Source organism: Lissotriton helveticus, chromosome 12 (assembly GCF_964261635.1).
Source record: "Lissotriton helveticus chromosome 12, aLisHel1.1, whole genome shotgun sequence".
Lineage (NCBI taxonomy): Eukaryota > Metazoa > Chordata > Amphibia > Caudata > Salamandridae > Lissotriton > Lissotriton helveticus.
In genome coordinates this window covers 451,030,991-451,044,784 of record NC_136073.1, presented here as the reverse complement: position 1 = coordinate 451,044,784, position 13,794 = coordinate 451,030,991, and the positions used below count along the sequence as shown (strand labels likewise).

The 13,794-nt window shown below is 41.7% G+C and overlaps 1 protein-coding gene across 3 annotated transcripts in view; it reads right to left on the bottom strand.

The window, feature by feature from the left end:
* The window catches only part of DUS2 (dihydrouridine synthase 2), a 507,948-nt gene that overhangs the window by 41,358 nt on the left and 452,796 nt on the right, over positions 1–13,794 (bottom strand). For all 3 annotated transcript variants that reach the window (XM_078669057.1, XM_078669059.1, XM_078669058.1), the window contains one exon: positions 12,197–12,284. In XM_078669057.1, the coding sequence (XP_078525183.1) occupies positions 12,197–12,284 (88 nt within the window). The remainder of the gene's footprint in view (positions 1–12,196; positions 12,285–13,794) is intronic.

The following is a 13,794-nucleotide window of genomic DNA, read 5'->3' as shown; positions in this document are numbered from 1 at the left end:
GTACTGTGTAAATCAAACACCAGAAATTCACCACCAAAAATTCCTCACAAATGTACCTCAGACAGTAGTATCACAAAATGGCTGTGGTTTCCTCTCATTTGAGATATATACATAACCAATTAACTCTCATCACACACAAATACAAAACCAAAGTAACATTTTAATTGGTTCTAAATTTCAACACTTTCAAATGTGTTTTCCCCATGCAATTTTCCATAGGACATTTACATACGTCTACAGCCTGAATGGCTGAACGGAATTACACCAAACTTGGCAAAATGGTACATCAAACCTAAGAGGTCAGGAAGGATCTACTATGCCCCCTTATGGTCATTTGCCCCTTCGCTTTGGCCTCCTCTTGTCTCTCGATCCTACCGAGAGACAAGATGGCGGCCGCTACGGACTGTTTGGAATGTTTACAGACGCCGGAGAACCAATCAGCTTCGCAAAGCTCCGTAACGCGAAAAGTACGCGAAGCGGAGCACTGTTACAGATATATATCTTTTTTTGAACGTTAATTTCTCAAAATCCACTGGAGCACATATATTGAGACCTAGCAAAGGCACATCGGGCTACCAGTCCCTAATATTTTGCCAAGTTTCGTGCAAATCCATTCAGCCGTTCGATTATTATTATTATAATTTTTTTTTGCCCCGCGGGGCCCTTTTAAAACCTCCACATCAAACCTAGGGGGTCAGCGAGGATCTACTATGCCCCCTTATGGTCATTTGCCCCTTCGCTTTGGCCTCCTCTTGTCTCTCGATCCTACCGAGAGACAAGATGGCGGCCGCTACGGACTGTTTGGAATGTTCACAGACGCCGGAGAACCAATCAGCTTCGCTTCACAAAGCTCCGTACCGCGAAAAGTCCGCGAACCGGAGCGCTGCCCGGTCCGCTGTTACAGATATATATCTTTTTTTGAACGTTAATTTCTCAAAATCCACTGAAGCACATATATTGAGACCTAGCAAAGGCACATCGGGCTACCAGTCCCTACAATTTTGCCAAGTTTCGTGCAAATCCATTCAGCCGTTCGGGCTAAAAGTGAGGCCAACCGCCCTATGGAAAACTCAATGTTAAAAACACGTTTTGGGACCTCCCTTTTTTCTCGGCCCCCCCTTGACGAACCCCCCCCCCCAAATTTTCAGGGGCTGCTCAGAAACAAAATGTTCCATTTTCCTGAAAATTTCAGCCAATTCCGTCCACAAACGGCCGGGGCCGATGGGATCCGGCTGCAGCCGATAAACCAAGGAACCCGTTCATGGGGCCAGAGCAAGGGGCGTCCGGCCGACATCCACCGGAAGCCCGGCCCGAAGACGGACGGGACACTTCTTCTTTCTTGAATAATGGCTTTGACAACACTGGGGGGGATGTCTTGCACATGCCCCCCCCCCTCGTCCTCATCGCCTGGTCCGGCCATAACAAATCTCAAGCGAGACGCCGTGGGGTGCACTGGGAGGGAGAGACGGTGCGAACAGGCCTCTCCCGCCTCCCCAGTGGAGGCTTCCCACCTGCACCCTCAGCGCTCCAGGCGCCCGGAAAAGGGTTCTTCCACTGTGGCGATGCTGCAACGTCTCGCCCGGCAGGGTGGAGCCCGTCCGCTCATTTGACCCCGCGATCGCCAGTAGCTACCGAACTCTCAAAATGGCGATCGACGTGGCAAGAGCGGGCCCAGCATAAAGAAATGGCCCGGTCACTGGTTGACTCCACCACAGTAGTCCTCCACGACCTTGAAGATTCTAGAGGAGCCGCGTGAGTCTCCGACCCCCGCAGACACCCCCGATGGGGAATGACTGCCATTATCGCCCGTGGAGTGACGAAACTGTATCCGCGGGACGTCGGCGCTCCCATGCTGGCGCCAGCCTCACTTTGAATTACTAAAATCCTGCAAACCTCAGTTCCGGTGAAAGCACACTGTGACCCGGTAGGAAAAATTGTTGCACCCCCTCCCCTTTTTGACTGATAGTTCAAACCACCGATCCTTTCCTTTGCCCTTTTACCAGAACTTTGGACTGCCTCCCCCTCTTTTACATTTTCTAGAGAAAACAAAACATTAACCACTACATTAGCATAGCAGTTGACACCAGAACTGTTTTCAAATTGAAAACCAACAACATCTTCAACAGAATCCTTTTTGTTTCTGCTGTGACCCTGCTACAGCACAGGCATTGTCCCCAGCAGTAATTCTGCAATGCCGGTAAGAATACCTGTGGTGCCTACTGGACTCACTCACCCCCGCGGCGCCCCACGCCGTTATTTGCTGGGCGGCAACTTACTAGACATCACCTTTGTGCCATCTAGATTTCAGCGCGTTCTGCTGCCTTGGAACTATTCGCACAACAGACTGCTACTGACGACCCACCCCCAGGCAACATCTTCTGAATTTTCATAATTTGAAAGAACTAGTAACATGTCCTCATCAGGAATTTCCTCATGAAAAGTCTGCAATGATGATTCTTGTAACTCTATGGTCTCCAAACATTCGATAAATTCGCCATCAAGAGATTGATCAAAAAAATCATTCAAGTCATCTCCTCCTTGTGAGAAAATTTCATTATTGGTGCTGTCAATTTCAATAAATGTATTGGATAATTCAAAAGAAATTGCCACGGTCTCTTCGTTGTTTAAATGTTTTTACTGTTTTTGTTTTGTTGTATATATTTATAAGTTATTAAAGTTTTATAATCCTACTACTTTGTTGGAGTGCTATATATTTTTAATGTGACACATAAATGTAAAAACTTTGATGTACAAAGAGTCATCCCTGGAATCTTCCGCTTCAGGCTCGGTCCCCTCCCCAATCACAATACAGGATGGTTTTCAGATAGTAGGAACACGTGTGGTGTGACGGATCTCATCGGGTGTGGGCCTTGATCTACTATAACTCCTTTGAAGAGGGGTGATTCTTTACAGCTGGGGCCATAAACTACATCTGCAGGGCTAGCTGATAGCCTGGACAATCGGACACAGAGGAAGAGGAGTGTCAGAGGGTGCGGTAGTGAATAGGGCGAAAGGGAGGTGTCGGGCGGGCACAGAGTGTGATTCTCAGGGAAGAGCAGCGCAGATGGGGAGAGGTTTATTGCCCATGCATAACACAGAGAGCGGGGGTGACCAGTGCCTGGGGAAGATGCTTGCGAGGGTGGGGAGCCATGCTACGAATCGACAGCGTGCAGAGAGTGGGTCTGGTCAAGGCATCTAAAATGGCTGCCGTGCACGACAAAAGTGTGGCATTTCAAAAAAGGCAAGATGGCACAAACAATGTTTTTCAACACTTCCTCATTTCCTTCGAATCGAACGTTAACAGACGTTGGTGCATATTACCAAAGTTAAGCGATATTTATCGCTAACGATGCTTACCAACAAATTTTTTACCGCTAAGCATCGTCAGAAATTATCGAAGATAAACCTTGCTATTATCAAGGTTTATCGCAAATGCGATAAAAAACGACCGCAATGCATTAATATCGCTGAAAACTCAGCGATATTCATGCATTACCGAGCTAATGCTCTTAGCCATGTTATCCACCTCCCATTGGATAACATGGCTAAGAACTGCTCAGGGCAGGTGTTAGTTTTTGGAGATATTCGCGCTTAGCGCGAATATCTCCAAAAGTTGGTAATAGGAGATATATATCTTGCATGTTGTAATGCAAATTATTGTGGTATATGGAACTCATACCATAATCTCTCAGGAAAGCAGAAACTGATCCTTTTGGGACCGCCTGAGAAGGCCTAGGGGGTGAGGGGTACTCTACTTTGCCCCCTTTTCACATTCCAAACTATTTTATTTTATTCTCTTCTGTAATTACACAAAATAGCAGCGATAAGATGCATCAGAGACACACAGTGAGAGAAAGGAGGCCGGAGATGAAGAAGAGATGTCAAATACACATTGGAGATAATATAGTGGGAGAAGGGAAGTAAATATGAGTAAACTTACCATGTAACATAAAAATGTTGCACTCTATACTATAAGTCTCATTTTATACTACAATCACTTCGCTCCAACCTCATAAATTAAAAATAAAAATGAATAATGTCTCAAACAATTTTTGATTTCTAAATATAAATTTATTCTTCTGAATTTTCTAAATTTGAAAGAACTAGTAACATGTCCTCATCAGTAATTTCCTCTTCAATCATCTCATCTGGAATCTCCTCATTAAAAGTCTGCAATGATGATTCTTGTAACTCTATGGTCTCCAAACATTCGATAAATTCGCCATCAACAGATTGATCCAAAAAATCATTCAAGTCATCTCCTCCTTGTGACAATATTTCATTATTGGTGCTGTCAATTTCAATCAATGTAGTGGAATCATTCAAGTCATCTCCTCCTTGTGACAATATTTCATTATTGGTGCTGTCAATTTCAATCAATGTAGTGGACAATTCAAAAGAAATTACCACGGTCTCTTCATTGTGAGCCATTTTATTTTGAAATTGCTTGCTGTAAATTGCAGAAAAAAATAATCACTTTCATTTATCGTTTTTAGTAATACATAATATAAAACTAACTTTATCAAGTATTTAGTATAACAGAAGGACTGCAAATAAATAACAGAAAACATTTTTCAAATTATCTTCAAGTGTACAACATAGTTCCCCTTACAAATTAACAACTCACCTTTTTAAAAGTAGGAGAAGTGTTAGTACTGTGTAAATCAAACACCAGAAATTCACCACCAAAAATTCCTCACAAATGTACCTCAGACAGTAGTATCACAAAATGGCTGTGGTTTCCTCTCATTTGAGATATATACATAACCAATTAACTCTCATCACACACAAATACAAAACCAAAGTAACATTTTAATTGGTTCTAAATTTCAACACTTTCAAATGTGTTTTCCCCATGCAATTTTCCATAGGACATTTACATACGTCTACAGCCTGAATGGCTGAACGGAATTACACCAAACTTGGCAAAATGGTACATCAAACCTAAGAGGTCAGGAAGGATCTACTATGCCCCCTTATGGTCATTTGCCCCTTCGCTTTGGCCTCCTCTTGTCTCTCGATCCTACCGAGAGACAAGATGGCGGCCGCTACGGACTGTTTGGAATGTTTACAGACGCCGGAGAACCAATCAGCTTCGCAAAGCTCCGTAACGCGAAAAGTACGCGAAGCGGAGCACTGTTACAGATATATATCTTTTTTTGAACGTTAATTTCTCAAAATCCACTGGAGCACATATATTGAGACCTAGCAAAGGCACATCGGGCTACCAGTCCCTAATATTTTGCCAAGTTTCGTGCAAATCCATTCAGCCGTTCGATTATTATTATTATAATTTTTTTTTGCCCCGCGGGGCCCTTTTAAAACCTCCACATCAAACCTAGGGGGTCAGCGAGGATCTACTATGCCCCCTTATGGTCATTTGCCCCTTCGCTTTGGCCTCCTCTTGTCTCTCGATCCTACCGAGAGACAAGATGGCGGCCGCTACGGACTGTTTGGAATGTTCACAGACGCCGGAGAACCAATCAGCTTCGCTTCACAAAGCTCCGTACCGCGAAAAGTCCGCGAACCGGAGCGCTGCCCGGTCCGCTGTTACAGATATATATCTTTTTTTGAACGTTAATTTCTCAAAATCCACTGAAGCACATATATTGAGACCTAGCAAAGGCACATCGGGCTACCAGTCCCTACAATTTTGCCAAGTTTCGTGCAAATCCATTCAGCCGTTCGGGCTAAAAGTGAGGCCAACCGCCCTATGGAAAACTCAATGTTAAAAACACGTTTTGGGACCTCCCTTTTTTCTCGGCCCCCCCTTGACGAACCCCCCCCCCCCCAATTTTCAGGGGCTGCTCAGAAACAAAATGTTCCATTTTCCTGAAAATTTCAGCCAATTCCGTCCACAAACGCCAAAGTTATTAGACATAGAATTTTCAAAAATCCCATAGAGAAAAAATCCTAACTATATATACCTACTGGCGACCGCCAGTAGGTAATATATATATATATATATATATATATATATATATATATATAAAAAAATATATTTATTATACACATTTATACAAAGCAATACACATATGTAGGTACACATCTACAGTCCAAATGAATGCTTTTATACACAGGTATATGCTGTATATTTATGTTTGAGTATGGTGCTTACATGAGGAAGAGCCAAATCTTGAGTAGTTGTCTGAAAATAAGGTAGTTATCTGTGGATCTTATGTCTGAGGATAAACAGTTCCATATTTTGGCTGCTTGAACAGAGAAGGATGTGCCACCTATAGTTATTTTTCTTATATCGTCGGATTTTGAGGCAAGGTGCCAAATTTAGAGCAGAGGTAACATTGTTGAATGTATTATGCGATTTTATTCCTGATGAAGAGCGGACCTGTTCCCTGTATCGCTTTGTGGGTGATACAAAGCAGCTTGAATGTGGATCTTCTGGCAACCAGTAACCAATGTAGGGCTTTCAAGGCAGGGAAGATGGGGGGTTGAGGCATTATATGTAAGAGTAGTCTGGCAGTGGAGTTCTGAACCCTTTGTTGTCTTTTCATAGTTGTTAAAGATGATCCGTTGTAGAGGCTGTTGGCGTAATCGAGTTTAGAGAGAACAAGAGAGATAGTAGCCTGGACCTTGTGTGGAAATCTCAGGTGGGGGAAGATGCGTCGCAGAGTTTTTATAATAATAAAACTTGATCTTACTAGTTTGTCCACCTGGGCATTCATTGATAGCTTGGAGTCCATGGTAATTTCGAGGTTTCTTATTTCGTTTCATACTTTAGACGGTGTTCCCAGGTCATCAGGCCAGGCAGCGAGTGGGTCATAATTTTTCCAATCGCCACACATGAGTATTTCCATTTTTGAAGCATTTAATTTGAGATGGCTCCAGGTCATCCACTGATCCACAGGTCTCTCAGTTTGCCCGGGAAAGGTTCATTTGAAATAGGTCTGTAGATGTCAGGGTTAAGTGGGTCCAGCTTTCTTTTCTTTAGTACTGGCGTATGTGTGAGTTTTTTTTAGATGTTCTGGAAATATTCCAGTAGTTAGAGAATTGCTGAGGATTTCTTCTTACTGGTGTGGCAGCAAAGCATGAGCATCTATGAAAGATACCAATACAGGAGAACTACAGTTACAGGTAAGTAACATAGTCACTTTGCCATGATTGGATCTTTCATAGATTCACATGCTTGAATAAGAATAGCAAGTAGTTACTATATTTGTATACCTTACAGCATTCATACAAAAAAACGGGTGGTAGGTAGAACATATATACATTTCATATGTAATTTAATAAATTATTATATCATATATTAAAATTTCCATAAATACATTAGCAAACATATGGAAGAGGCTCCCCTTATTGAAATATGTGGTGTAGTAAAACCTGTCCAACCGCTGCATCATTGCGGTGTGCCGATTCCAGGCAACAATGCTGCATGAACATATGCACTCTCTTCCAAGTTGCAGCACAACATTTTCTCCAGAGGCACTCCTGCAAACAAAGTAGTTCAGGTGGAAACTACCCTAGTTGAGTGCGCCCTTGGTTTTTGCTGTGAGTGGCTTGCCAGCGTTTGAGTGGCAGAACTGGATTGCAGCTGAAATCCATTGAGCAATGATTGCTTTCATGACTGGAGCACCTTTAAGAATGTGTCTATATGAGACAAACAGTTGGTCAATTCTTCTGAGTAGTTTAGTGCGTTGTAAGTAGATTTATTTTTAATATCTTTGATACCCAGCGTATGAATAGACATGTTAGCTGGTGATGTTGAATTCGGGAAGAAAGTCAAAATATTATACGATAATTGAGGTCAAAATCAGAAGGAATCTTGAATTTTGTATTGGTTCTGAGAGGTACCAAATTGCCTGTAAGGTGCAAGAAGGGTTCTTGAATTGAGAAAGCCTGTATCGCCTTTACCCTACTGGTCGAAGTGAGCACTAGAAACAAAGCAGCCGTTCATGTGAGAAATATGAGGTATGGTCTGTGTATGGGATGGAATGGACTCTTCATTAGTTGAGATAGAATTATGTTCAGGTGCCAGTCTGGGGGAGGAGCGAAAAATTCTGAATAATCCTTTCATGAACAGTTTGATTATTTTGCTTGAGCACAAACAAAGAGAATGTGATGAACATTTATCTTGATATTGCTGCAAGATGTAGCTAAACAGACACATGCACCAACTGTAACTGAACTAGCAAGAGGAGATAGGGTAGTCTGACAGATGATTCTTGTAGAGAATGTATGTTTCATTTCTAGCATGTGCAGTTCCTCAAGGTTAAGAGACAGAGATATATTAGTGTTGCAATTCAGGGGATGTGCTCCAATAAGCAAGTGCCGTCACACCCAGAAGGGTGTCATACTTCATCATGGACTAGCTCCTCGTCGGATCAGCGCTGCAATGCCCGACGGGCACCCACTAGGGGGCTCTTTGCTGGAGATCTTTCTATAGCCGAATAGTGAAGTGGGGGTTCATGGGCTCTAATGGTGTGTGTAGAGTGGTATCAAGGAGTGAGTTTAAATAGGTCTAGTGATGTTCAGTATCTGATTATTCATTGATTGAGCTCACTAACCTAATTAAAAATATATATTGTGTTGATATAGGCTATAATGGTCCTAATGAGCGGGGAAAGTGACTTGTTCTAAAATAAGGTCAACCTGTTTCTCGCCTATGTCTGTCCAAGTGGATCAAGTGGCTATTATTCATGACCTAACATAAGAAACCTACACTACATATTGACTAGACTCAGTAATTAGTGTATTGTGTTGAAGTAAACAGTCATACATCAGGTCACTAAGTAAAATTGTACCTTGACCTGGATAAAAAAATCCAGAACACAAAAAGGGGACATACATCAAAAATAGAACATACATTTAGAATTAGATTTTCAACTCTTTATAGATATATCCAGTGGCATGCATATACATGTCAAGCCCCAAGTGATGTCACTTGGGAAGCTCATAGGTAAATGCCACTTCACTGGGCCCCTCTACAGGGTGTTTTTCTCTCTCGAAATTGTAATGTGCCCAAAGATCCTGGGGTGATAGTGTCTGCCTTGACTGCTTGCAAGGCGTCGTCTACGTGCTTGCCAAGCAGAGCTTTGCGATGGTAAGGCATATCTAATATTTGTATTCGCATTTTAGGTCTAAATGTTGTGGCCTTCAAACAACCTAGGCGTATAAGGGCTGCTGACCCTGCCAGTTGTCAAAATCCTATTGAAGCTATATCCATAGTGCAATTTATAATTTCTGTTGAGGATGTCCCCGCCCCCAGAATTGTCTGCTTTGCTGGTCAGGCAGGGTTATGATGGATGAAAGGGTTTTATGAACCACTGTGAGGCGCCTGTGTGATGACACAGTCTTGTTTTGGGTGTTCATCAGAGATGGGGGTGAGTCTTCAGGCGATTTGTACTTCTTATCGATCCCTGGCAGGACTGCTGTGACCGTGGCAGAGTTTTCCATGATTGTAATTCTTCTAGGATATAATCAACAATTGGAATTGCTCTAACAGCCTTTCTATTTAAAATCATAAAGAAAACAAACCAGTTGCTTGTTTGGCATTGGAAGTTGGAAGCGTTTGGCCGCTCGTTCAATAAGGGTATGGAAACCATCAAAATCATCTGGTGGGGAATCCACGGGTTGTACATGCTGGTGTCGGTATTAAAGAATCGTCCCATATATCGGGAAAAGATTGAATATTCTGAATGTTACATTCTATCATCACCCAAGGCGAATGCGTTGTGCTGAGGAAGCATGCAATGTTTGACACTGGGTTTATTCTTGGAGTGTCAGGAGGGTTGGAGGAAGCTGACATATCGGAGATGATGTGACTTTGAGGGCTACGAAAAGTATTTGTAGTAATCCCGTAATGCCCTGTAGGTCTAGTAATAGCGCTATAGGGACCTGACCCTGCCCTCTGAAGTTGGAGGCAGAGCATAGTGGTGAAATTGCTCCACATATTGCCCTCTCCATATACTGCTGCCTGTTGTAGATATGCTCAAATTAGCCCCCTTCGTTCTTGACATTAAGTTATGATGGACTATGTGGTGTCTTTGTTTTTTGTTGATGACTATTGTCAACAAGATTGTAGATGACAAAGTTAACGTCCATGAGGCCTTCGTAGACAATGCAGTCGAAGACTAGCCCGTCGCAGACAAGGCAGTTGTAGATGACGTGATCATAGACAAGGTTATCAAAGGTTATCAAAGACTAAGCTTTTGTGGACAAGGCCGTTGTAGACGATCTCATAGAAGAGGCCATCGTAGACGAAGCCGTTGTAGACGAGGCAGTAATAGTCAACATGGCTGTGGTCATTGACATTGTTATCGTTATTGTTATTAATGATGGTTTTGACAGCTGTTTTGCAGTAGATGCCTCATTGTCAGGCTATGTTTCACCGTGCCTGGCTTCTGAAGAGGATTTTCCTGATTTAGTGTCAGGGCTGAAGAGGTAGTTATAGGGTTTGATATTCCTCTGAGGGAGTTTATTCCATTCTCTCTATCTGAGAAGTGCCTTTTGAAGATTCATGGTAAGTCTTTGTTATGGTTTTTCTGCTTGCTTATGGATACCATTGGCATAACTTCTCTCTTTGACCTCTCCTGTCAGGTGAAGGAATCCTCATAGTCCTCCTCATCAGAAACTGATGGATTTAAGTTTCTGTAGCCACAATAAAAGCCTCAGCTCTCTATACTTGAGAGTTTTAGAGGAAAAGGTTAGACATGTTTTGTAGTCCTTTTCCCGTGTGGGCAGTATGAAGAAAGTAGATACACTCCTAATGTCTTCAGGGTGTGATCTCTCTTTTTTTCTGCTACTCTGACATATCAGTGCCAGAGTCAGAGACATGAAACAGGAAATATAATTTTGGATGATCAAAAAAGAAGTAATAGCTGAAGAAACTGAGCAGAGCTCAGGGAGACTCCCTTCACACGACGTGCAGTAGAAACTCTGAAGGGCTAAGTCTCTCGTGGGAGTGTTCTACAGGGTACTATCGCCGGATTGGCTACAGTATGAAGTTTGGTTCTTTTTTTAAAAAGGACATAGATAGGCCATTAAAGTGATTGTTCATTGCCATTATAGCCCATGATAATGACACATACTGCTGTATTACTGTACCGTGGGACTCCCACTTTGACGACAGGAAATGATTCAAGTATGTGAATCTATGAAAGATCCAATACTGGAGGGCTGGGCTGTCATTTCTTTCACCGTAGCTTTGCTAGGTATGGGAAGACTAATAATAGGCCTCTTGTTGTTGAATCTGAGAGAGTCTAACAAAGTGTTTCCTTTTTTTACAATAAGGGTGTCACCACCTGGTATTTTAGCTCAGAGGGGCTACCCCTTCTAATATTGATTTATTGCTCAGGACCTGAAAAGTGGAGAAAAAAGTCTATATATTCTTTGGATAGTTTTGCTGGTACTGAGTCAAGAGGGAATTTTTTGGGTTTAAGTTGGATCAGCAGCCCCGGGACCGACTCCAGTGAAACACGGTCCAATGAGAAGGTAGGGTTAGGTGTAGGATGGGGAGCATATTTTGTATAGACACTTGTTTAGCAGTTGTGGACAAAGTCTTATTCAGTGAAGTAGCTGTGACCTGCCTTCTATTAACTAAAACAGGGAAGTCATTTGAATTTTTCACTTAGTGTATTAAGGAACACTTCTGCTGACAATGTGGCTTTCTTCAAGAGGATGATCTTGTATCTCTTTACCACATTTGCCTTCCTTCTACACCAAGTCATGCAGGTGAAAAATAATTTCTCAGTGCCCCTTAAAAAGCTGCTCTCTCATCTGTCTTTTTCCTAGTGTGAAGTATCTGCCCTTTGCAGGCTGAGATCAACAAAGAAATGAAAATATTTTCATACCAGATTCTGATCTGACCAGTTAAAGTAAAACAAGATAACTTTTAGAAAGTTGTTGTATTCATAGAAGAGCAATAAGAATGTTATTTAGAGTTTGGCAGACAGGGTACTCCACCTCAAAGTGGCAGATGTCCTGTCCGCCATATTACAAGTGCATAGTAGTCAATGGCACTTTAATGCATACGACAGGACATTTACCATATGTGTAATGGTGTCCATGTCCAGCAAATTCCAAATAAGGCCATAAGGCTTTTTCACTCTCCCAGTAACCTGCAAGCCAGTGATATAGTTACCAAGCTTATGACTTATTGGCAGGTGACAGAATGAATAGAGTCAGAATGCTGAACTAAAGGTTTAAAACTATGTGTGGAGGAATGAGAAAGACTTACAGTTTCATAGACAGGCTGAGGAAGCTGCTTTTTTCTACACCACTCCAGCAGGTACATCTTTGGTGTCAATTGTGGTATATACTCCAGCCTACATAAAGGAAGCACAAAATATAGGATTAAATGTTGTGGTTTCTAAAAGATATGAGAATCAGCGAGAAACATAATGAATTGGGCGAGTACAATTTTGAAGCACACAAAATAAATATAAATGAGGTCGGGTGACTTTCAGGAAAATCTACTGTAAGTCACAATGAGGACCATAAGGAAAACATATTGCAATTGTTTTGATATATCTGGCTGGAATTTTCTGCGAAACGTCAGCTGAAGTAAAAACAGCTAAGGTTGTATGAGCAGGCTATTCCAAATGATTGACTTTTGCCAATGTCTAATGAAGCTTTCCTACAAAAGACCCCAGCCTGGATTTGCTTGAATTAAGCAGATCACAATAGTTCAATAATAGACAGCAATGTTACATTGTTTTGGAGCAAACATCACTCCCTTTGTCTAAGAGCCTCTCTATTCTCAGTTGGCCGAATCTGTCAAATATTATGGTGACATTCACAACTATTTATGATAATGAACCTACGGACGGCAGAAACAGGAAGGAAGAAATGTCCGAGCTTAGCAATATATTTTGACAAATGGTGACATCACTAGTCACAGAAATACGTGCCTAAATTACTCCCTTGAAAATGTCAAGCACATTTTTACTTTTATACATATATATATATATATATATATATATATATATATATATATATATATATATATAAATAAATAAAAGTATAAAAGTAAAAATGTGCTTTGTATACATATATATATATATATATATATAAAAGTATAAAAGTAAAAATGTGCTTGACATTTTCAACTTTATTCCTTTTAGGCTCTAAAGCAATATCATACCAGGTTTAGCTGAGCGTATTTAAACTAACTTTCACGGATTCTGGTTTAAAATGTATTATTCATTTAAGAACAGTTGTTAATTTTGGGCTCAATCCTAATTTTTTTACTCCCTCCTCCGTTCTTTTAGACAGCAGTCGAGGACTGAAAATCATCCACAATAAAGTGGGTATGTTGTAAAATATGTGAAAAAATGTTAGCAGTTAAGAACTCGGTGCTTCGGTATGGTGTCCGAGCAACCTTTCAAAGGAGGTATGCTATGGAGTCAGCTATGAAAGGAAAACGAAAAGAACTTCAAAGTGCAACTAAAAACTACAAGTCCCAGCCTAACCTTTAAAAATCGGAGCGCCACTGACGTCACAGGACCCATAAAACACTCGGTTTCCTAAGGAAGTGATTCCACATTGCACCATCGGAGGTAAATGAATCAAACCAACGTCGGTCCTGTGAACGAAGATGACGGATTGACCCACGGAGGCAGCCCATGAAATACAAAGGGCGGAACGTTTTAAAATCAGCAGGCTTGTAGAATTCTGCTGCACGCAATCACAGGCGCAATCCTTTGAAAAAAGTCCATGGGGACTGAAACGCGTCAGGAATGCCTAAATTAAATTATCCAAAATAAATTCCTTCACTGCTGAGGTAGCGGCTCATTTCCCTTCTTTAAGGAGAAAAAGTTTGTTTTCATAAATATG